Source organism: Tachyglossus aculeatus, chromosome X4 (genome assembly GCF_015852505.1).
Source record: "Tachyglossus aculeatus isolate mTacAcu1 chromosome X4, mTacAcu1.pri, whole genome shotgun sequence".
Lineage (NCBI taxonomy): Eukaryota > Metazoa > Chordata > Mammalia > Monotremata > Tachyglossidae > Tachyglossus > Tachyglossus aculeatus.
The window spans coordinates 27,421,771-27,445,927 of NC_052098.1; the positions used below are offsets into that span (position 1 = coordinate 27,421,771).

General features: G+C 42.2%; 1 protein-coding gene across 1 annotated transcript in view; it reads left to right on the top strand.

Moving 5' to 3' along the window:
• Window positions 1-24,157, top strand: part of CNTLN (centlein) — a 245,707-nt gene that overhangs the window by 141,127 nt on the left and 80,423 nt on the right. Inside the window, exons 18-22 of the mRNA XM_038769522.1 lie at window positions 1,121-1,294; window positions 4,102-4,227; window positions 10,071-10,192; window positions 11,988-12,113; window positions 17,616-17,716. Of these exons, the coding sequence (XP_038625450.1) occupies window positions 1,121-1,294; window positions 4,102-4,227; window positions 10,071-10,192; window positions 11,988-12,113; window positions 17,616-17,716 (649 nt within the window). The remainder of the gene's footprint in view (window positions 1-1,120; window positions 1,295-4,101; window positions 4,228-10,070; window positions 10,193-11,987; window positions 12,114-17,615; window positions 17,717-24,157) is intronic.

Consider the following 24,157-nt stretch of genomic DNA (forward strand, 5'->3'; position numbering starts at 1 on the left):
TTCCCCTCCCCACAGCACCCGTATATATGTTTGTACAGATTTATTACTCTATTTTACCTGTACATATTTACCATTCTACCACTGTTGGGTAGGGACTGTCTCTGTTGCCAACCTGTACTTCCCAAGCGCTTAGTACAGTGCTCTGCACACAGTCAGCGCTCAATAAGTACGATTGAATGAATGAATACATTACAGATATGAGGGTAGTGCTGTCTATCTGAGGGTGGGTTGAATATCAAGGGCCCAAAGGGTACAGATACAAAGGCATAGATGAGGCAGAAGGGAAGAGGAGTCACGGAGAAGAGGGCTTAAATGGGGAAGGTCTCTTGGAGGAGATGTAACCTTAATAAGGCTTTGAAGGTGGTGAGAGTGGCAGAGTGGCATATTCATTCATTCCGACATATTTATTGAGCACTTAAGTGCTTGGGAGTGTACAGTATAACAATGGACAGACTCCTTCTCTGCCCACAACGAGCTCACATATATTTTGGATGTTGAATACCAAGTGTCTAGAGGGTACTGATGCAAGTGCCTAGATGACACAGAAGCGAGAGGGAATTGGGGAAAAGGGGACTTAATCAGGGAAGGCTTCTTGGAGGAGATGTGACCTGAACATGGGATTTTGTAAGAACACAACTCCTACAATAAAGAAGAACTGGATATTCATTGAGTACAAAACTTGGTTGTGTTGTAGTAGGTATTTTCTAAGAGGTAAGGAAAATACGTTAATGGTTGTTTAAATACTGGGTTTGTAGCAAGTGATTAATGAAAAGCAGCATTGTGACTAGTGTTTATCTAGAAATACTGGTCTCTGAAATCCAAAATTTGAACTGAACTTATTTTTTCTAAACATTTACGTGCCTGGCCTAGATTATATCAATGTGTTTTGCATTTGATTTTTGAGTGTATGCAAATCTGTGTTGTTTTGTTTTTAGTGAAAACATATACTTAGGTTGTTTGGGCAAAAATACCATAAATTTGAATGGAAGAAATGTGTTTAACTACATAGATTTATGACGTGGGTTATTTGTAAGATGAGTTTATAAAATGATCCATTGTTCTGAATGTTCTTGATTTATTCTTTATATAACTTGACAAATCTACACTGTTATTTCTCCAGGATTTCAAGCATTCATCTTTACCTCACCTAGAATGCCTAATAGCATCCCAGAAGTCTGAAATTAGGCATTTAGAGGAGAAATTAAAAACAGCAAATCTTCAACTCTCCGAGCATTGTACCTGTAGCAGAGACTTTCTGAATAGGATCATTCTGAAGTCTGAAAGAAAACATAAGGTAGCCTTATTTATCAACCACTTAGTTGTCAACCAGACTGTGTGCCCGCTGTTGGGTAGGGACTGTCTCTATATGTTGCCAGCTTGTACTTCTCAAGTGCTTAGTACAGTGCTCTGCACATAGTAAGTGCTCAATAAATATGATTGAATGAATGAATGGTATTTACTGAGCATCTACTGAGTGCACAGCACTCCTAATCGTTTATGAAAGTATATCAGGAAACAAAACCCACGTTCCCTGGGTTCACAATCTGATGGAGAGACACAAACAAAACTATATAGAGTGGAAGAGTTGAGAAGAACGTGGATTAGATAGGATAAAATATCAGAACCAATCAGAATAAATAATTCTAAGAAGAACATTGGCCTGGAGTCAGAAGGACCTGGGTACTACTCCCTGCTCTGCCATTTGTCTGCTGTGTGACCTTGGGCAAGTTACTTAATTTCTCTGTGCCTGTTCTCATCGGTAAAATGGGAATTCAGACTGTGAGCCCATTTGGGACATGGACAGTGCCCAACCTGATTAGCTTGTATCTATCCACCCCAGTGCTTAGTACAGTGCCTGGCATCATAGTAAGTGCTTAACAAATACCATTTAAACTTTTTTTTTTAAAAAAACAAGTGATTGTATTATTTAATATACATCTATAGAGGATGTGTATAAACAAATGAATACTATGAGTGGGAAGTGAGGGCAGAACACATGTCTATTTACTCTATTGCACTTTCCCAAGTGCTTAATACAGTGCTCCACATGCAATAAGGACTCAATAAGTACCATTGATTGAGTAAAAATACCACAAGTGTTCAGAGTTTATCAGGGAAGGCTTTGTGGAAGAGGTGGGATTTTTAAGAGAGTTTTGAAGAGGGGGATGGCTGAGGTCTCAGACAAGAATGGTAAGGGCAACAAAATTCTGTTTTTAATTCTGAAAACCAGCATACAGGATATTGGAATTATCAGTTAATGCCCTGTTAAAACAAATGTTGGGAGTAGAAAGTTTTACCTTATTGAATACTGAATAACAGATTCTCAATTTAATGAAACTACTTAAAGAGTCATTTCTTTGTAGATTCTTGAAATGCATTCTCATTATGATCTAGCTATGCTATGCCCACCTACCCTAAGATGGGAATGTATTAATATAAAAAAAGGTTTCATAATACTTTTAAAAGAAAAAAGAAAAAATTCTGTTGAGGAATTGTCTTTGTATATTCTGATGCTTTGTGGCACAGGCAGTTCAGTTGGTAAAGATTGGGTTGTTAACCCAATATTCTAAAGTAGGATTGGCAATACAGTTATTTTAAGAGTAATTCTCCCACTGTAAACAATCTATAATACAGATTTTATTAATATGGATGAAAAATAGTTTTGAAATAATTTTAACAGCATTAGCTTCTCTTTAGAACATATTTAAGACAAATTTGTAGGTATTGCTTAGGTTGGAAGTGTTCCTGTAGCTTTTGGATGGATTGCTAAGTTATTGATTGCAAGTGTAAATGATATGCTATGTACAATTCTTTTTAAAATCCATATTTGACAGTGTTTAAAATTCCCTATCAACACAGCCTATCATTAAAGAAGATCTTACAGTTATCAACAATGCAAATAATATAGCATTTTGGATTATGAATTTATATTCCACTTTACACATGCTATTGAAAAGCATTTTCATTTAAAATAAGGCATTCATTGATTTTTATATGAATACACTCATATTACTGTCAAATTGGTGGAATTTTTCTTTCCTTGTATAGCAGTCAAATGGGTTAAATGTTAAATGTTCATAATGATTCCTTTTTCAGCGTAGAACAACTTTATCCTATTATTAGTGCAGGAATCTTTATGATATGTGCTTGGCATTTCAATCATGCATATTTTAAATCATAACCATTTTTCCAAGAAAAACTTTTTTAAAATTCAGGTATTTTATAATTTTCAGAAGTTTACATGATTAAAAAGAACTAACATAGTGCATTTAAATAAATGAAAACTATAGTGTAAACCAAAATGTAGCATTATAAGTGTCTATATTGACTACATTCCACGTGACAAACACTGAAAAATGTTGATCATTCGATGATGTGAAACAATTGTTAGATGCAGCATTATGCTTAATAAAACTTAAAAAAATGAGGGTCACTCGCCTGAGCAAAACTTTCCTTTTTTTTTTCTCTCATAAGAACATGCAATAAGTATGAACCAAATGCTGCCCAGCATAATCGTGTTAATTTCACATATTCCTTCTCCAGATTGCTATATGAAGCTGCACATAATATAAACACATATTCTTGTCTCTAGTTAGCCACATTATAGTTAATGACCATATGGTCATTATGGTATAAGATCTACTGTCTGTTGTATTTATATTCCTCAAGCATATTGTTCCTTCAACTTCACAGTGTGTTCAACTATTTCAAAGGGAAAAAAATCCTTTCCCTCTTGTTTCTGGTTGTCCTATCAAGTGTAACCTTGGACCCTTATAGAGCAATTAGACCAGCCTCTATCCCCTCCTTTGTAATGAGGTTTCTTGCATTTCTGAGTCTATAACCCTTTAGTCTTCCCTAATGGGACATCATTATTCTGAAAGAAACAATGTAAATGTAAATGAATATTCTCATTAACGAGTCACAGAGAAACCTTTAGCGGTAGCACTGTGGTAATTCTGCTTGTTATTTCTCTGGTATTCCAAGCAGGTTTTTTTTTATAATTCATTATTAGTATTCAAAATTACTTGTTCTTTAATTTTGCATGTCTTTCATAATCCAGTGTTCCTACTAGTTCAACCATGTCCTTGTTTTATTCTCGAGGAACCACCTGTGAAACGTTCAAGGTCTCTGTCGCCAAAGAGCACTTTTAGAGACTCAGAGGAGCTAAAGAAGCTTAAAATAGCCGAATGGAAGATTGAAAACTTAGAGAAGACACTACAGCTAAAGGTGAGCGTTAAAAGAGATTTTTTACCAGTAACCTTGCACAGAGAAATATGTTCTATAATAAACGCACACTACATTTACGTGTTATTCTCAAATTTAGTTGTAGTGTTCTAAATCAATATTTTTAAGATTCTTTCATTGCAATAAATCACATGATATTTCTTAGCACACAATAATGAAACTTCAAGGTATGACAGAAGAAAAATGTAGTTGATTTGGGTAACGTTTCAGTAGAAAAAATGAGTTTCTGAATTTCTAGAACATGAAATAGAATTATAAGCCAAATGAATGAATCCAGTTCTATGCACCTGCTTCAAGGATATCCATTCCAATGAAATATGCTTATAAAAATGGAAAATTAACTGGCACTCATTTTCATTTAGTTCTTTTACAGATACCCTCAAGTGACAAATTGTATGGCTTGTGGCAAGTAAATAGAATGTGTTGTTTCAGTGGATTTATTGAACATCTTCTGTGGGCAAAGCACTATATACTAAGTGCCAGGAAAGAATATAATCAAGGACTAGCAAAACTTAATCCCTGCTTAGTGGAAAGAGCCTGGATCTGGGAGTCAGCCCAGATCTGGGAGCCAGAGGAACTTTGTTCTAATCCCGGTTCTGCCACATGCCTGCTTTGTGTAACCCTGGGGAAGTCACTTAACTTCTCCATGCCTCAGTTACCTCATCTGTAAAATTGAGTCAGTACCTACATACTTAGATGGTGAGCCCTGAGTGTGTTGTTTATGCACTTGGATGTGACATTTGGGCATCTGAGATTCACCCCACCTCAACTCCACGGCACTTATGTATATATCTTTAAATTCTACATTATGAATTATCTGTATTAATGTCCATCTCCCCCTCTAGACTGTAGGTTTGTTAAGGGCAGATAATGTATCTGCTAATTCTGTTGTATTATGCTCTGTCCCGAGTGCTTGGTACAGTGCTCTGCACATAGTAAGCACTCAATAAATACCATCGATTGATTGACTGATTGTCAAGGACTGTGTCCAACCTGATCATCCCCAGCACTTAGAACAGTGCTTAACATGTAGTCAAGGGAAGCAGCCTGACCTATGGATAGAGCACAGGTCTGGGAGTCCAAAGGTCCTGGGTTCTAATATAGGTTACTCCCCCTTGTCTGCTGAAGAAGGTGAGACACAGAGAAGTTAAGTGAGTTGCCCAAGGTCACAGTGTAGGCTAGTGGCAGAGCTGGGATTAGAACCCACGTCCCCTGACTCCCAGGCCTGTGTGCTTTCCACTAGGTCATGGATGGCAAAGAATTTCTTTTGGATGCAGACATGGATGGGCAACCATCAGAGGGTTTTGGGGGGTGGGGAGAAGTGGACGGACTGAATTTTAGCAAATGATCCGGACAGTGGATTGAAGTATAGACTGGAGAGGAGAGATAGGTGGAAGGGAGCTCAGCGAGGAGGCTGATGCACGAGTCAAGGTGGCATAGGATAAGTGGTTGAATAAGTGTGGTAGCAGTTTAGATGGAGCAGAGAGGCAGTTTCTGGAGAAACTGTGAAAGTAGAACCCACAGGATTAAGTGACAGACTGAATGAGAGAGAAATGAGTAAAAGGTAATGCTAACGTTACCCGTTCGTGAGATGGGGTGGATGCTGATGTTGTCTTACAGTGATGGGAAAGTCTGGAGGAAGACAGGGGCATCCTAGATAGCCATGAGAAAGGGAGGCAAGAGCCATCTCAGGCCCTTTTTTCTGAATGGAGATTAGTAGAGGGACTCACAAGACTATAAAATCTTTCCTTTTCCACCTCCTTAAAGAAGCGGACTGCTTTTCTTGAGAGTAGGACTCCTGTCTTTTCAGAGGCAAAACTGTAACTTTTTTTTCCCCCCATACTGAAGAATTATTTTTACAAACTACCACCTTCCTCCCAGCTTTCCTCTGGAGGAAAACCATCGCTCCCTGTGATATTGGAGGAAGAGTCCGGGGGCTAAGGACCCTTGAGGGGAAGGTCCCAAAGGAAAGAAGGACCCTTCTGGATTTTTTTCTTTCCTGAAAATGAGTAGTCTGCCTAGAAACTGCAGGGCAACTCTTGCTGCCCTGGCAGTTTGCCCCGCCTGCTTGTAGCTGCAGCAGCTTGGACTGCTAAATCTGCAGCCGGGAAAAGTCTTAGCATATGGATTAATGCTTGCTAAGGTACTCAGATGAAACAGTGCAAGCATTGCAAGAATTGCTCCAGACTGTGGAAGTGTAATGTACTGCTCTGCTTTCCTGGGCTGGGATCAGGTGCACTGCAATCAGCCATGAAAACTCTCGTTGAGGTAACCCTCTAGTCCTGGTTCTCTCAGACCCACTCACTACCTGATTCATCTATGACAAGAGGCTGCCAGTAGCAGTGGGGACATTGGGTTTAGGGCCACCCACTACAGAATCCTCTCAAGGACTGGATTGTCTTGATGATCTCCCATCTGTTTGTGGAGTACTACATCTGGGTCTTTGTGCCTCAAGGCAGAAGCCCCTTCCTCCGGGGATTTATCCCACTCCTCTTCCCCGGCAAACAGTGAATCGGAAGGGCAAAAGAGTCCACCTGCACACCACTCACCCAATTAGAAGAGTAAACTGGTGAGACATCCAGCTCTATGGTGATCCTAGGGAAAACAGAGATTGAGGATGTTCTCAAAGATGCCCTTGTGCCCTGAGTCTACCTATCAGGAGCAGGATCCCAACCTCCCACCCAAGGCATCCGAGCGATGACTCACTTGCCCCCCTAAGATGAGAGTAGCCTACTGAAGGATAGCCGGAAGCCTTTTAATCCCCAGTCCTCTTTCACTGTTGGGTAGAAGCTGTACCTAGCTGGGTGACTTTGGGCAAGTCACTTAACTTCTCTGGGCCTCAGTTACCTCATCTGTAAAATGGGAATTAAGATTGTGAGCCCCACATGGGACAACCTGATCACCTTGTATCCTCCACAGCACTTAGAACAGTGCTTTGCACATAGTAAGCGCTTAACAAATACCAAAATTATTATTATTATTATTATTATTCACCTTCTACTTGATATCTTACATAAAATTTGAATCTCTCAGCCTTCATGGATTTTGATGATCAACAGTACAGAAATTATAGTTACTGTTTTCAGTCTTTGATAGGTTGTAGCTACAAATAATGAAACCACATCTTCAGGTGCTTAGTAGATTGTTCTGCATATGGTAGGCCCTCAGTATATATCATTGATGGTTCTCCTGCTGTTGTAGATTTAGTTCATTTAATCACAGAAATAGGTTAAACTGTCTTACAAATCATTTCCAATCATGAGCAGATTTTACTGTCAGTTTTAAATTGCTCAATTATTTTATTTGTTCCATGTCTAGATCTCTTTATCTGTCCACAGTCTGTGTTGAATTCACTCATAGAATCATGTTATATCATATCTCTTGCAATTAAGCCTGGAAATGCAGCTTTATAGTGCAACAGATTACTGGCTTAATATATGATTCCTACATGAATTTCTGCAGAAACTCCCTGATCTTAGGTCTCAGCTCCAGCACCTCATGCATGTTGCTGGAATATTCCTGTGCCTTAGAGATAGGCTTACTGTATACTAACTTCTGTCCAGTCTTTTTAAGGGGCAGTCCAGACCACAGGTTCTAAACAGTAATAATAATTGTGGTATTTGTTAAGCACTTAATATGTGACACAGTCCCTGTCTCACATAGGGCTCACAATCTTAATCCCCATTTTACAGATGCAGTAACTGAGGCACAGAGAAGTGAAATGACTTGCCCAAGGTCACACAGCAGACAAGTGGTGGAGCTGGGATTAGAGCCCAGATCCTTCCGATTCCCAAGTCCCTGTTCTATCCCCTATCTCGATCCCAGTGAGAATGAAAATGAGCCCAAGCCTCACTTTCATTCATTCATTCAATCATATTTATTGAGTGCTTACTGTGTGCAGAGCAGTGTACTAAGTGCTTGGAAAGTACAATTTGGCAACAAAGAGAGACAATCCCTATCCAACAATGGGCTCACAGTTTAGAAGGGGGACTTCTTGGGTATGCTGTACAAATTAGGTGGGTGGTTTCACACGGGAGCAGTTGCCCCCATTTTGTGGCTGGGAGTCACATTCCCAGCAGTTCAGGAGAGGCTAATACATATGTGAAACCGCTGTATGCATAAAGGAGAACAGAGTCACCACATCATGATTCTTTTTATCTGAATCACCTGAAACTAAGTGGTGGTGCATATGCCAGAGGTAAATCAATTCACAGTGGATTCACCTCGGACCCAGCCTAGCACAGCCTACAGTCTGGACATTCTAAGAGGAAGACCGTGGTCAAGATAAATATTAACAATGACTTAACATATGGCCTCTACAAATTCTATCCAGTATGCCTTTCTGCCAATGTCTCACAAAACCGGATACATCTTATGCTCTATTGGAGGGGAAAATCCATTTTTAAATTGTGAATTGGATTACTTCTTTTACAAAGTTTGAGAGGTAAATGTAGAGATTTCACCTAAAAGTGCAAGTTAGAGTGTAAGCTCCTCGTGGGCAGAAAATGTTATTTCATCATTCTGTAGTATGGTGCCCCAATCCAAATAGTGCTCAATAAATGTTACTGCTGTTACTGGAGGTAACGTGATCTCGACAGAAAAGGGGGTTAGGTTAAAAAAAAAAAAGGGGTGCTATAGGCACCAGGTACTGCATGACTCCGATGGGGCTATAGGCTGTAAGGTGGAAGGACAGGTTGTAAAGAGGGGGCCGGATGAAAAGTGAGCAGTTCAGATAAGATATAATGTGGAAGACTGGGTGTAAGATAAAAGGGCGGAAGACTAGCTGTTGCGGAAAAGTTACTGATCATCTGAAGAACAGAAGTTGTGGAGTTAAGGGTTGTGAAAGAAAGAATGCCCCGCAAGCTGGTTAAAACCAGTTGAGGCCAGGTGGCAGGAGTCCCACAAAGAGGTCAAAGGACAAAGGGTGGTTGGTGGCAGGGGGTGCAACCCAACTACCCTTTAGGCTATAAATAATGAAATCACTCAATCTGTACTGAGTCTGCTCACAGGTGGGTTACTGGTGTAACTGCATCTCCGTTCTGGGTGCCCCCAAAGTAAAGAGGGGATCATAGTAAAAAAAGGTTATTCTGGTGCCAACCACGGGGGTTCAGGTTTTTTGCTACAGAGAGGAATGTTACGGAGCTCTCAAACACTGGGGACAGACTGTGACTAGACTGTGAGCCCACTGTTGGGTAGGGACCATCTCTATATGTTGCCAACTTGTACTTCCCAAGTGTTTAGTACAGTGCTCTGCACACAGCACTCAATAAATACGATTGAATGAATGAATGACAGATGTTCCCGTAATAACTACCTCTACGAATGGACTGTGAGATCCTTGAGGGCAGGGATCATGCCTAAAACTGTGTTTGACACTCCCAAGCACTTAGTACAATGCTAAGCACAGAATGAGTGCTCAATAAATATTATTGATGTTGCTACTAAGTTACTCGGTTTTCGAGTGACTTGTTTAAGAAAAAAAGAAGGAAAAACTACTCCAGAAAGTCTTTCTGATATTAACTGCCTTTAGGGAAAATAATCTAATAACTTTGGTAGTAAATCCTCGAAAGTGTTTAAGCAGCATCAAAGACTTAGAGTTGCCACATTTACCTGGTAAGTAATCTTGAGGAATAACAAGTCAATTCTGAAAGTCTAATGACAAAGAATCTCATTCTTTTGCTTAAATTGGTTAAATTAAATCAAGTATATTTATGTAACGTAGCCATCACTTGAAAATTGTGAATTTGTCATGTTATTTTCCATTTGAAACATGATATTACAGCCTTTTTATCAAACTCTCGTGTTTGGCTTTTTGTTTTATACAGATCCAAGAAAATGATGAGCTAAGAGAAGCCCATGAAAAACGCAAAGAAAGGCTGCAGATGTTACAGACCAACTACAGAGCAGTAAAAGAGCAATTAAAACAGTGGGAAGAAGGCTGTAGCAAGTGAGTTACATATCTCATAAAAGCATTTTCCCTAAATATTAAATGGATTGCAATACTTTTGCATAATTATTCTGAGGGCTTTTGTTCAACTGCAGTAGGCATTATTTGATCATCATTATTACAGAAATATACCGAGCGAATATATGGAACATTAATGCATAACTCATATGGTCAAAAGTACAGTCTCACTGGTTATACTTCTACGATTTTTCTAAGGATTAATTTTGAGAATATGTTTGGTAACCCTATGTTAATTGATCTAATTGAACAATTCCTTTGGTATATTGAAAGCATAAGTTCATTGAGTGAAAAAACTGTGGAATAACTGAGATTTTAAAATTAAAGGACCTGAAGTGTCTGGAAACGATACTTTTGAATCACAGTCTTAAATCCAGTCCAGCCTAGTAGGTGATTGAAAGCCTTTAATATTTCTAGGTTTTTTCAGTTGCTTATGTGAATGTATTGGTGGTCTCAGTTCAATTGCTGTGAACAGGTGTTCACATCTCAGTAGGTATTAAGTGGCTCCCTTGTCAACAGTGTCAACAGAGGGCAAAGGACTGAATGAGCCCAGAAAATGTACTACACTCTTATCATTTGAGAGAGATCCTTCAGGGCAATGTTGATGAATCATATGGGAGAAGCAGCGGAGAAGCAGCGTGGCTCAGTGGAAAGAGCACGGGCTTTGGAGTCAGAGGTCATGGGTTTGAATCCCGGCTCCACCACTTGTCAGCTGTGGGACCTTGGGCAAGCCACTTGACTTCTCTGTGCCTGTTACCTCATCTGTAAAAAAATGGGATTAAGACTGTGAGCCCCACGTGGGACAACCTGATCACCTTGTATCCCCCCAGCGCTTTGAACAGTGCTTTGCACATAGTAAGCGCTTAATAAATGCCATTATTATTATTATTATATGGGTCCATTCTTTGGAGAAATGGGGTTTTTAAATTGGCCAGTACAGTACTTTCCTTTATGACTTAAAAAAATGAAAGTAGGGCTTGGTTTAAATACAGGAAACCTGGAGTCAATGAGCATCTTATTATTTTTTATTCCAGAAGCTGTTGACACTGTCAACTTTGCCACCGGTGTTAATCTTTGATTTTATTTTATCCTTTTCCTCGTGTAAAGTGGAAATTGAACTCTTGCAAATGAGAGTGTTGACATCGGTAGTTCTGGGTTTGTCAATCATTCACGATATGGGCAGGGAACGTATTGTACTCTCCCCAGCGCATCAGACAGTGCTCTGCACACAGTAAGCGCTCAGTAAATGTCATTGGTTCAGGAGTATTTATTGAGGGTAGCAGTGAGCCTGATTTCTCCAAACTTTTCCATAGCTATGGTTACTGTGATGGCTTACTTTCTGACAAATGAATGACCAGCCATTTGCTCCAAGACTGGGAACCTCTACCATCTGCAGATTGGTAGGTAACATATGCTGGAGAACACTGATGGTGCATAACCCCTCTTGGAAGCCGTATGTGAAATTGCTGCTCTGTACGATCTCTCTATTGGTAGGAGGAATGTAGGGAGTGTCCCAGTATTACCGTATGTCAGTTTAAGAGTTCTACTTCCCCACCTGAAGTCTAGCTTTAGAAATTGCCTAATAGGTCTTTAAATTTCTTCACACTGGTTTTTAGGAGCGCCATACAATGAATGTTGTGTCCAAATAATTTTTTTTTGTGCTGTGGCCATTAGAGTTTTATGGTTCAAGGTGCATAGATACATTTAAACCTTTCCTAGGTTTTAAACGTTTTGTCAACCAATATTTAAAAATATGCCTCTTTGATCCATTAATTAGAAGTGAAATCAGAGAAAGGAAAATCCAGCGAGCAGACCCCCAGCAGCTGCGACAAGAAGATTCTGATGCCGTGTGGAATGAGCTGGCATATTTCAAAAGGGAGCACAAGAAGCTACTGATTGCAAAGTGAGTTTCTCTTCTCAATAATAAGTGTGTAGGACAACGTTTTGGGAAAAGTTAATTTGGCTGGAAGGACACCAGAGGAATTCCTGACGTAATTTGAAGATGAAGCTACCTTCCTTTGAGCAACAAGCAAGGAAATGAAAAACTGGAATTTTTCAAAACGCAGTGACAGGGTCGCCCGTTTGCTAGCACCACCAGAAACTGTATAATGTGATCTAGGGAGTGTGTTAATTAATGTGGCTCTCATCTGTTGGAGGTGTCGCTCTTCATTAGCCTGTATTTTACACACTGCCGGGCTTCATTTTGGGAATGAGGTGGTGAGGGGATAACCTCGCCAGCCATCCTTGTTTGATCTCCCTGTTACATAAGCAGTGCAGAATGCCTCGGCTCTCTTGGTTCCCTGCCCTGTCCTGCTAATCCCAACTGAGCTCATTATGGTGTAGCCTTGCTGCTACTCTTGGAGCCAGAGCTGTCCAAGCTAATTACTGGTAGCAGCAGAGCTGCCTGTTAAGAGTCTAGTGTGGATCTGCTAACATGGGCCTTGGTAGTGACCTGCCAAAGGCACGAGGGAGTTGCTCTCTTTCTTGCTGTGCACTGCCTGTCCTCTGGGTTTAATGTTGATCCCTTCACACAGCTCTTTTAGCTGCAGTAAGTGTAAAACTTGGTGAAGGGAACTCATATTTTAGAAAACATACAGTTGGCTTCTTTGATCTCATAATTCACAGACTATTATACTCAATCTGGGAAAGAAAGAAACCTTTCTCTTTTGTGGACCACAGTAAGTTAGCACAGTGTAATTAGCCTTTTGTTGCTCTTTCACTCTTGCTTCCAACTAGGTTGAGTTTTAGACATCAGACTGTACTGTAGAGCTTTCTTGGCAACTTTGAATACACTGTTGTTCAGCATTTGATAGAGACCAAGGCTGTATGCCCCAGCTGTAGCAGTATTCTCAAATAGCTGGCAATAAGACTATGGGCAAGAAAGCACAGACTGCAGCCCCCATGGTGCGAAGGGTCTGGATTAGCCCACACTTCCCAGAAGTCACTGGACATTCTTGGAGGAGGCTGGCTCCTCCCATCCATTAAATACCACTGGTCGATCGTCACTAGTTGGAAAGCCCCGAGTTCTGCTGAAGAGAGTGCGGAGAGAAAATCAAGTAGTTGGAGCTTCTTGTGGTGTGCTGTGTGTGCCAGCCTGCCTGTTTCCCTGAGACTCTCAGCCAGAAGGCAGTACATGGGGCAGAGTAATTCACTATGCTTTAAGCTATGTGCGGAGTAAAAGAGAAGCCAAGGCGAGTTAATTTGGGGATTGATTTAGACTAAACCCCCTTCCCAGCCATTTCCCTAAGCAAAGGCTTCAGGAAGCCTCATGGTAAAACACACATGGGGTCCAGTTTCTGTCCATCAGATCACCAAGCTGGAGACTTGCAGTTTTGAACCTCAGTGACTTTAAGTATTGCCTTGTAAGCTTTGCTTTTGGTATTTTCTGCGGCTACCTTCCAATTTCTAGCAATTATTTCACTCCTGATTTTGCTCATTACCTTGCTTGGGAATCTGGCTCCGTCGAGGTCGCTGGAGCCTTCACAGAGCTCTCAACTGGATCTTGGCTGGTCCCGGGTTTTGGCAGGTCGTTCTTTCCCTCTCAACTGCAAGTTCATTGTGGGCAGGGAATATGTCGACCAACTCTGTTGTACTCTCCCAAGCGCTTAGTAGTGATCTGCACACAGTAAGCACCCATTAAATACTATTGATTGGTTGACTGATTGATTGATTTTTTTTCCTTAGAGAGTCCTAAATACAGCATGGCTATTTATGGTTCTAGTTTGGGGTTATACAGCTGAATGGCCCCAATATCAGTTGCATGTAGCAAGAACTTTTCAGTGTAACTGTTCACTGTACAGAAGTGGCAAGAAGCCATACTGAGAATTGAAAGTCACTGAAATGTCTTAACTAGGCAAATCAACATGTCACCCTTATGATGGTGTGGGGGTCTGAAGCCTGTGGTGTCTCCCTTCTGAAAAATTAATGATAATAATAATAATAGCAATATTGGTGAAGCTCATACTCTGTGCGAAGCACTGTGGTAGGCACTAGGGTAGATACAAGATAATATGGTCAGTCACAGTCACAGCCAATTCATTTAATTATACAAATCCAGAGTTTCATAGTAAACAGCTGCTGTTGATTCATTCACTCATTCATTCAGTCGTATTTATTGAGCACTTACTGTGTGCAGAGCACTGTACTAAGCGCTTGAGGAGAACAATTTAATTTAATTACATGTATTGTGATCAAAATATTTTTAAAAGAAAAACAAATTATCTCCTCAAATGTTCTAAATTTCCATTCTGTAATGAATGTTTACTAAATCCAATTAAAATTAAATTAAAAAATTAAATCCATCAGGTCCGACCTCCCCAAAGTCACTCCCCCCCCCCCTTCTCCAACCCCCCGGCTCTCAACACTCTCTGCTACTCTCCCATCCTTCCCAGCAGTATCCTCAGAGGAGCTCTACTCACTCCTCTCAAGTGCTACTCTGGCCACCTGTGCTTCTGACCCCAAGCAGTGTGGCTCAGTGGAAAGAGCCCGGGCTTTGGAGTCAGAGGTCATGGGTTCAAACCCCGGCTCCACCAGTTGTCAGCTGTGTGAGTTTGGGCAAGTCACTTCACTTCTCTGGGCCTCAGTTACCTCATCTGTAAAATGGGGATTAAGACTGTGAGCCCCCTGAGGGACAACCTGATCACCTTGTAACCTCCCCAGCGCTTAGAACAGTGCATTGCACATAGTAAGCGCCTAATAAATGCTATTATTATTATTATTATTATCTCATGAAATCTCTCGCTCTGTCCCTTCTCCCCTCCTTAAATTCCATCTTCAACCGCTCACTCTCCACTGGTTCCTTCCCCTCTGCCTTCAAACATGCCCATGTCTCTCCCATCCTAAAAAAACCCCTCTCTTGACCCCACCTCACCTTCTAGTTATCGCCCCATCTCCCTCCTACCATTCCTTTCCAAACTCCTTGAACGAGTCGTCTTCACGCGCTGCCTCGAATTCCTCAACACGAACTCTCTCCTCGACCCCCTCCAGTCTGGCTTCCATCCCCTACATTCCACGGAAACTGCCCTCTCAAAGGTCACCAATGACCTCCTGCTTGCCAAATCCAACTGCTCATACTCTATCCTAATCCTCCTTGACCTCTCAGCTGCCTTCAACACTGTGGACCACCCCCTTCTCCTCAACACGCTATCCAACCTTGGCTTCACAGACTCCGTCCTCTCCTGGTTCTCCTCTTATCTCTCCGGTCGTTCATTCTCAGTCTCTTTTGCAGGCTCCTCCTCCCCCTCCCATCCCCTTACTGTGGGGATTCCCCAAGGTTCAGTTCTTGGTCCCCTTCTGTTCTCGACCTGCACTCACTCCCTTGGTGACCTCATTCGCTCCCACGACTTCAACTATCATCTCTACGCTGATGACACCCAAATCTACATCTCTGCCCCTGCTCTCTCCCCCTCTCTCCAGGCTCGCATCTCCTCCTGCCTTCAGGACTTCTCCATCTGGATGTCTGCCAGCCACCTAAAACTCAACATGTCCAAGACTGAACTCCTTGTCTTCCCTCCCAAACCCTGCCCTCTCCCTGACTTTCCCATCACTGTTGACGGCACTACCATCCTTCCCGTCTCTTAAGCCCGCAAACTTGGTGTCATCCTCGACTCCGCTCTCTCATTCACCCCTCACATCCAAGCCATCACCAAAACCTGCCGGTCTCAGCTCCGCAACATTGCCAAGATCCACCCTTTCCTCTCCATCCAAACCGCTACCCTGCTCATTCAAGCTCTCATCCTATCCCGTCTGGACTACTGCATCAGCCTTCTCTCTGATCTCCCATCCTCTTGTCTCTCCCCACTTCAATCCATACTCCATGCTGCTGACCGGATTGTCTTTGTCCAGAAACGCTCTGGGCATGCTACTCCCCTCCTCAAAAATCTCCAGTGGCTACCAATCAATCTGCGCATCAGGCAGAAACTCCTCACCCTGGGCTTCAAGGCTCTCCATCACCTCTCTCCCTCCTACCTCACCTCCCTTCTCTCCTTCTACAGCCCAGCCCGCACCCTCCGCTCCTCTGCCGCTAATCTCCTCACTGTTCTCCCCTGTCCCACCATGGACCCCCGGCCCACGTCATCCCCCTGACCCGGAATGCGCTCCCTCCCAACATCCGCCAAGCTAGCTCTCTTCGTTCCTTCAAGGCCATACTGAGAGCTCACCTCCTCCAGGAGGCCTTCCCAGACTGAGCCCTCTCTTTCCTCTCCCCCTCATCCCCCTCTCCATCCCCCCGTCTTACCTCCTTTCCTTCCCCACAGCACCTGTGTATATGTATATATGTTTGTACATATTTATTACTCTATTTTACTTGTACATATCTATTCTATTTATTTTATTTTGTTAATATGTTTGGTTTTGTTCTCTGTCTCCCCCTTCTAGACTGTGAGTCCACTGTTGGGTAGGGACTGTCTCTATATGTTGCCAACTTGTACTTCCCAAGCACTTAGTACAGTGCTCTGCACACAGTAAGCGCTCAGTAAATACAATTGATTGATTGCAGAGCACTGTACTGTGCTTACAAAAGAATTAGTGGACATGTTCCCTGCCCATAATAAGTTGATCTGCAGAAGGTGGTCGTTCCTGTTGTTTGCTGGTCCTTGGTACCCAGTGACTTGCCTCCAATGTTTGGGCATCACTTAATAATAATAATTGTGGTATTTGTTGAGTGCTTACTGTGCATCAGGCACTGTTCTAAACGCTGGGGTAGATACAAGATAATTGGGTTGGACACAGTCCCTGTCCCACTCAGGGTCCACAGTCTTAGTCCCCATTTTACAGATAAGGGAACTGAGGCACAGAAAATTTAAATGACTTGCCCAAGACAGCAGACAAGTGACAGAGCCGGGATTAGAATCCAGGACCTTCTGACTCCCAGGCCCCATGGTCTATCCACTAGACCATGCTGATTGAACATAAAAAGCACTATCCAGCATTGCAACTCGCAGTGAGCGGGTCTAAATCACTGTAGAAGCTTTTGTTTTCTCCACTGCAGTTTGTCATCACGGGGGTAGAAGCACTTAGGATGGGGGAGTTCAGGGGCAGCTATAGATAGCATCATCAGATGATAATAATGGTGGTATTTGTTAAGCACTTAGTATGTGCCAAGCATTGTTCTAAGTGCTAGGGTAGATACAAGGTAATGAGATTGTCCCACGTGGGACTCACAGTCTTAATCCCCATTTTACAGATGAGGTAACTGACACAGAGAAGTTGTGACTTGCCCAAAGTTGCACAGCTGATAAATGGCAGAGCTGGGATTAGAACCCACGACCTCTGACTCCCAAGCTCGTGATCACTCATACCACTGGGCTATCTACCTCTTTAGCATTTTCTAGTCTGTATTTAAATGTTTTCTGTATGGCTGTTTGTATTTTTTAAAGCAGAATATAATTTTGAATTATTTTAATAGGCTACACCTTGAAGAAGAATTGGATCAGCTGAAAGTACACAGGTCCATGGACAAGGCAACAATACAGGAACTGAACAGCTATCTGAAACAGGAACAAGAAGGTATATTTATTTGTGCATAGGGTGTTGTTAAGGTAACCAATTCAGAGATTGCGTTTCTCATTTTCTGTGGATTATTCAGGAGCTTTGTTTCTAGTCCTTTGCCCTTGGCCATGCTGTTTTTTTACAGTATTTCCAAAAATATACTAAATACTAAAACCAGTGAGTTTTACTGCTTATTAATTGGTGTGAAAAAACAAAGGGTTTGGGGGCAGATGATTTTGAAAGCTAATGACATTTTTGGATTATCTGAGAATTTAATTTATCCCATGGTATCTTTGACCCCAATTACTATGGATATTTGAGAGTCGGCTGAAAGCTTTTTGTAATTATTTCAGTAAACAATAGAGTTCTTTCCTAACCTTACCATCTTTCTCTTGGCTATTATAAAATGAAAATTTAAACCCTGAATTTCTAATTAGTAGTGTGATTTTTTTTTTAATTTTTAAAGTGTCTCCTCTTCCCTGGATTTCATTTCAGTGCTCAGTTTCTCTTTCTGTGGGTTTTTTTTTCATTATCTCCCTAGTCTGTATTCTGTGTCACATTTTCCAGAAATTAGAGAAGAAAAAGCTCAGTAGTTGCCAGAAGCATAAATTCTTCATTAAAATGTCCCTAGATAGTTTGGGGGGGTGGGGGGATCCTGTAGTCTTATTTCCAGATGAAAAAAAAATGGCACTTGACAATGGGCATGGATTCCAAAGGTATTCCCTAAGATCCCTGCCTTCTGGGTTTTTCCTTCCCCAGCACAGGGACCATTTGTAAAAGGTTCTAAAGAATACCCGGAAAAATTCCGCCTTCGGTTCATTACCATCAACTCTACCTCTTGAGTTTCCCGATTAGCACCTCAAAATGACAAGGGTATCATTTGTAGTACAACCAGCCAATCTTTCCTCCCACAGACTCGTAGCTTGTTTTGGGCAGGGAATGTGTCTACCAACTCTGTTATATTGTACTATCCCAAGTGCTTAGTACAGTGCTCTGCACACAGTAAGTGCTCAAAAAATGTCATTAATTGATTGATCGATTAGTTGATCCCTTGAAGAGGTTTGTCAGCCTTCATCTTCCTCAGTTCTCCAAGTAGCACTTCTCCAGGAGTCCCACATCTCCCTTTTTACACACAAATGCCAGGTAACCATTTTTTAACAGTCAGTGCATTTAGCAAATTGCATTTCATAAGTGACTGCCTAGCCTTAAGTTTGTTCAGTTAGTAATGGGCTAGCTTCTCCGTTCCTCCTTCCTACTCCAGACCTCAGGTCCTTCCCTGCAAGAAGCCTTCCTGATGCTCTTGCCATCCCTTGGTTTAAATACTGAAAGCTGTTGATGTTCATGCCCCTCAGTAACCTTAATCTTAGTTGTCTATTTTCATGTATGTGGTTAATTTGCACTTCTTCTGCCCATGAAACACTTATTCCGTCAAAAGCACTCAACCCCCAAGCAGTGGTATTTACTGAGCAGTCATTGTGTGAACTGTGCCGACAATCAGTTTAATCATGTTCACACTAACACTTGTTCATACCTGACTTTCTTATGTTCAAATACACAAAGGAATAACATTGGTCATGTAGGATGTTGATAAGGGTAACCAAGATCACTTTAGATCTCAGAGGTCCCAAATGGCTTTTTCAGCAGTTTTTACATTGAGACAAAGAAGGTAGCTTCATTTTTATAATATAGATGCTTACAGACTTTTGACTTATATTGGGTAAATCTCTCAAAAGCAAAAAATATTCCCAATGTCTCCATTTTAATCAGCACATATCTGTTTATCTTTACAATGGATTTGTATTCATATGGCCAAGTTGCCAGAGAGCATCACTGTTCTGTAAAATCACTGAACCCAAGCCTGATTGTGATATAGCTGCATAATACTTTTTGGTGCGTTAGTTGAGTGATGTGTGGGGTTGAGGGGAGGCGGTTGTTATATAATTTTAACACTGGCTCCTGGATCAGTTCTTGTTTCAAGGTATATCTTGGTTTTCCTATTCTACATTGCAGCCCCATCCATCCCTATCAAGATGTGAATGAAGAGTTTGTAGACAAATGAAGGCTATATTTTCGCAAATCATAGACGAGCCCCAGAAAATCTTTCATCTTTTTTTTTTGTATTGGGCATAACTGTTTTGTCAGATTTCACATCTTTTGCACAAAATATAACAATAACAGAAGTCAATTCACTTCTGCCAAATTATCATTTCTCATTGTTTAATTTCAGGTTTGCAGCTCTAATTGCTTCCTGCACCTCCCAAAGTCTTTGATTATCCTTTTTCAAATAGCTCCCAAGAAAACTACATGGAGGTGTCCACCCCAGAAATGTCTTCATATATCACATGTACAACTTTAGGGTTCACTTCAGGAAATGAGGCATTTTTTAATCAATCAATCAATCAATCGTATTTATTGAGCGCTTACTATGTGCAGAGCACTGTACTAAGCGCTTGGGAAGTACAAATTGGCATCACATAGAGACAGTCCCTACCCAACAGTGGGCTCACAGTCTAAAAGGGGGAGACAGAGAACAGAACCAAACATACCAACAAAATAAAATAAGTAGGATAGAAATGTACAAGTAAAATAAATAAATAAATAAATAAATAGAGTAATAAATATGTACAACCATATATACATATATACAGGTGCTGTGGGGAAGGGAAGGAGGTAAGACGGGGGGATGGAGAGGGGGACGAGGGGGAGAGGAAAGAAGGGGCTCAGTCTGGGAAGGCCTCCTGGAGGAGGTGAGCTCTCAGCAGGGCCTTGAAGGGAGGAAGAGAGCTAGCGCGGCGGATGGGCAGAGGGAGGGCATTCCAGGCCCGGGGGATGACGTGGGCCGGGGGTCGATGGCGGGACAGGCGAGAGCGAGGTACAGTGAGGAGATTAGTGGTGGAGGAGCGGAGGGTGCGGGCTGGGCAGTAGAAGGAGAGAAGGGAGGTGAGGTAGGAGGGGGCGAGGTGATGGAGAGCCTTGAAGCCCAGGGTGAGGAGTTTCTGCTTGATGCGCAGATTGATCGGTAGCCATTGGAGGTTTTTGAGGAGGGGAGTAATATGTCCAGAGCGTTTCTGGACAAAGATAATCCGGGCAGCAGCATGAAGTATGGATTGAAGTGGAGAGAGACACGAGGATGGGAGATCAGAGAGAAGGCTAGTGCAGTAGTCCAGACGGGATAGGATGAGAGCTTGAATGAGCAGGGTAGCGGTTTGGATGGAGAGGAAAGGGCGGATCTTGGCAATGTTGCAGAGCTGAGACCGGCAGGTTTTGGTGACGGCTTGGATGGCATTTGTTAGGCTCTTACTTTGTGCCAAAAACTGTATTAAGCACCAGAGTAGATACAAAATAATCTGGTTGGACATAGTCCCTGTCCCAAATGGAGCTCACAGTCTAAATAGGAAAGAATAGGGTTTAATGCCCATTTTACAGATGAGGAAACTGAGGCACAGAGTAGTTAAGTGATTTGCCCAAGGTTACATAGCAGGAAATCGGCAGAGCCAGGATTAGAATCCAGGTCCTCTGACTCGCAGGCCCGCGCTCTTTCCACAATGTCATGCTGCTTGTCCAATGCCAAAAGGTTGTTCTAGAAATCTATATCTCTTGAATAATTAAGTGAGCATAGTACAGAGCTCTCCTCAAACACTTGAGGTGATACAGAAATGGTATCTAACTGAGGCATAATCTCATCTGTAGGCAGCAGTTTGGAATGTTCCCAGTAGTCGGCTGGTATCTGAATGCATGTATACACAACTAAGCATTACATTTCTCCCCAGTGAGTCTGGAGCTCACCATTTTGAGGGTTCCCAAATATTCTATATATTTTACTTGTTGTTCTTGCAGGAAAGCAGAAGAAGCAGTGTGGCCTAGTGGAAAGACCATGGGCCTGGGAATCAGAAGACCTGGGTTCTATTCCCAGTTGTGCCACTTGTCTGCCCTGTGACCCGGGGCAAGTCATTTCACTTCTCTAGGCTTCAGTTATCTCTTCTGAAAATGGGGATTAAGACTGTGAGCCCCATATGGGACGTAGACTGTGTCCAACGTGATTAGCTTGTAATAATAATAATAATGATGGCATTTATTAAGTGCTTACTATGTGCATAGCACTGTTCTAAGCAGTGGGGAAGCAGCGTGGCTCAGTGGAAAGAGCACGGACTTTGGAGTCAGAGGTCATGGGTTCAAATCCTGGCTCCACCACTTGTAAACTGTGTGACTTTGGGCATGTCACTTAACTTCTCTGGGCCTCAGCTCCCTCATCTGTAAAATGGGGATTAAGACTGTGAGCCCCCAGTGGGACAACCTGATCATCTTGTATCCTCCCCAGCACTTAGAACAGTGTTTGGCACATAGTAAGCGCTTAATAAATGGTATTATTATTATTATTATTATTATTATTATTACAAGGTGATCAGGTTGTCCCGGGGGGGCTTGCAATCTGAATCCCCATTTTTCAGATGAGGTAACTGAGGCACAGAGAAGTTAAGTGACTTGCCCAAAGTCACACAGCTGACAAACGGCGGAGCTGGGATTTGAACCCATGACCTCTGACTCCAAATCCCGTGCTCTTTTCACTGAGCCACGCCGCTTCTCTGTATCAACCCCAGTACTTAGTACAGTCCTTGGCACATAGTAAACACTTAAATACCATTAGAAAAAGAAGATCTGAAGCCTTGAGTCTCCACAACCGCACTGCCCAGCATATTGTAGATGTGAGGCCCTGTAGACCCACGGGAGTGGAGGGTAGGTCAAGGCAAAAAGCAGCTCAAGTCACTGGAGCATATTGTGGATATGATCCAGGGCTGTGGGTTGGTGTAGAAGATTAATGGAGGGACAGTGGTGCAATGGGCGTTCAGAAGAGAGGGCAGATTGAGGGCATTAATTTCTGTATTGAGAGAGGGGAGATTGGGTAGCGAGACCAAACGGGGCATGATGGCCTGGGATAGGGGAAGTACATCAAGAGATTGGAGGTCTATGTGGGCTGAAAGGACAGTTTTGTCAGAAGCGGGTGGGTGGGTTAGGAGGCAGGTGAGGAGATTGCAGTCAGAGGGTGGGATTTCAGAGTTGGTGACGTTAGAAATTGTACAATTACTAATTGTGATCTTTGGGTAGCGATTGTGTTTAGGGGAATAGAGGATTCTACTCTTCTCTCTGAAAGTTATGATTGATTATTTTGCTGTTCCTTAGCATAAAGAAGGTCCATTGCCTACTGAAAAGAGCACAGGCCTGGGAGTCAGGATATAAGGGCATTAATCCCAACTCCGCCACTTACCTGCGGTGTGACTTTGGGCAAGTCATTTACCATCTCGGCGCCTCAGTTTCCTCATCTGTAAAATGGGGATAAGATAACCACTGTCTCTTCCTTGTTAATCTGTGAACCCCATGTGGGACAGGAGCTGTTTCTAACGTGATTACTTCATATCTGCCGGAGCACAGATACACAGATTTTGTGCACAGATTTTTACAGAGAATAAGTGCTTAACAAAAACAGTTACCATTCATAAGGAACACAGGAGTAGCCACAAGATACCAAAGACATATCATGGTCATCACCATCTTCAAGAAGAAAGGTGAAAGATCCAACTGCAGCAATTATCGAAACCTCTAATTGCTCTCCATTGCCCGTAGGATCCTAGCCAGAGTACTCTTTGATTGGCTACTATAAAACACCGTTGGCTGAATGCTCCTGAAATCAGTGTGGCTTCAGATCACAGGATGGTTCAATAGATGTGATTTGGCAGCATTCGAGGCCTCTCATTTCCCCATGCAGTTCACTATCCCTTTTGTGTCACCTATGCACTTGGGCCGGTTACCCATAAGCGCTTTGATACTCACCCCAACCCATGCCCAGATCAATTTTCTACATATCCTTATGCTCTGCCCTTCCCCTATCCATTATTTTTTTTTCATGTCTATCTCCCACACTAGATTGTAAACTCCTTGAGGGCAGGGTGCCTACCAACTCTATTGTACTCTCATTCATTCAATCGTATTTAATAAACACTACCTGCATGCACAGCACTGTACTAAGCACTTGGGAGAGCACGATGTAACAATAAACAGGCACATTCCCTGCCCACAACGAGCTTCCAGTCTAGAGGGGGAGACCCAAGATCTTAGTACATTGCTCTCTTCAAATTTATGCCCAATAAATACCATTAAGGAAAAGTGCAGGGAGCAGCACCAAGACTTCTATACAGTTTTCCTACTCCATATGAAAGTGTTTGACTCCATCAATGGAGCTGGACTATGGAATTCAACAAATTTGGCTGCTCTGCTCCAAAAAGTTCATTAAGATTCAGCACCCTCAAAGAGCTTGCAATTTCCTCATCTTCCCACCCAAACCCTGCCCTCCCTTTGATTTTCCTATCACTGAAGACAACACTATTACTATCAACACTGTCATGCTTCATATTTCACAAGCCTTTCACCTTGGTATCATCATCTCATCTTTCTCATTCAACTCGC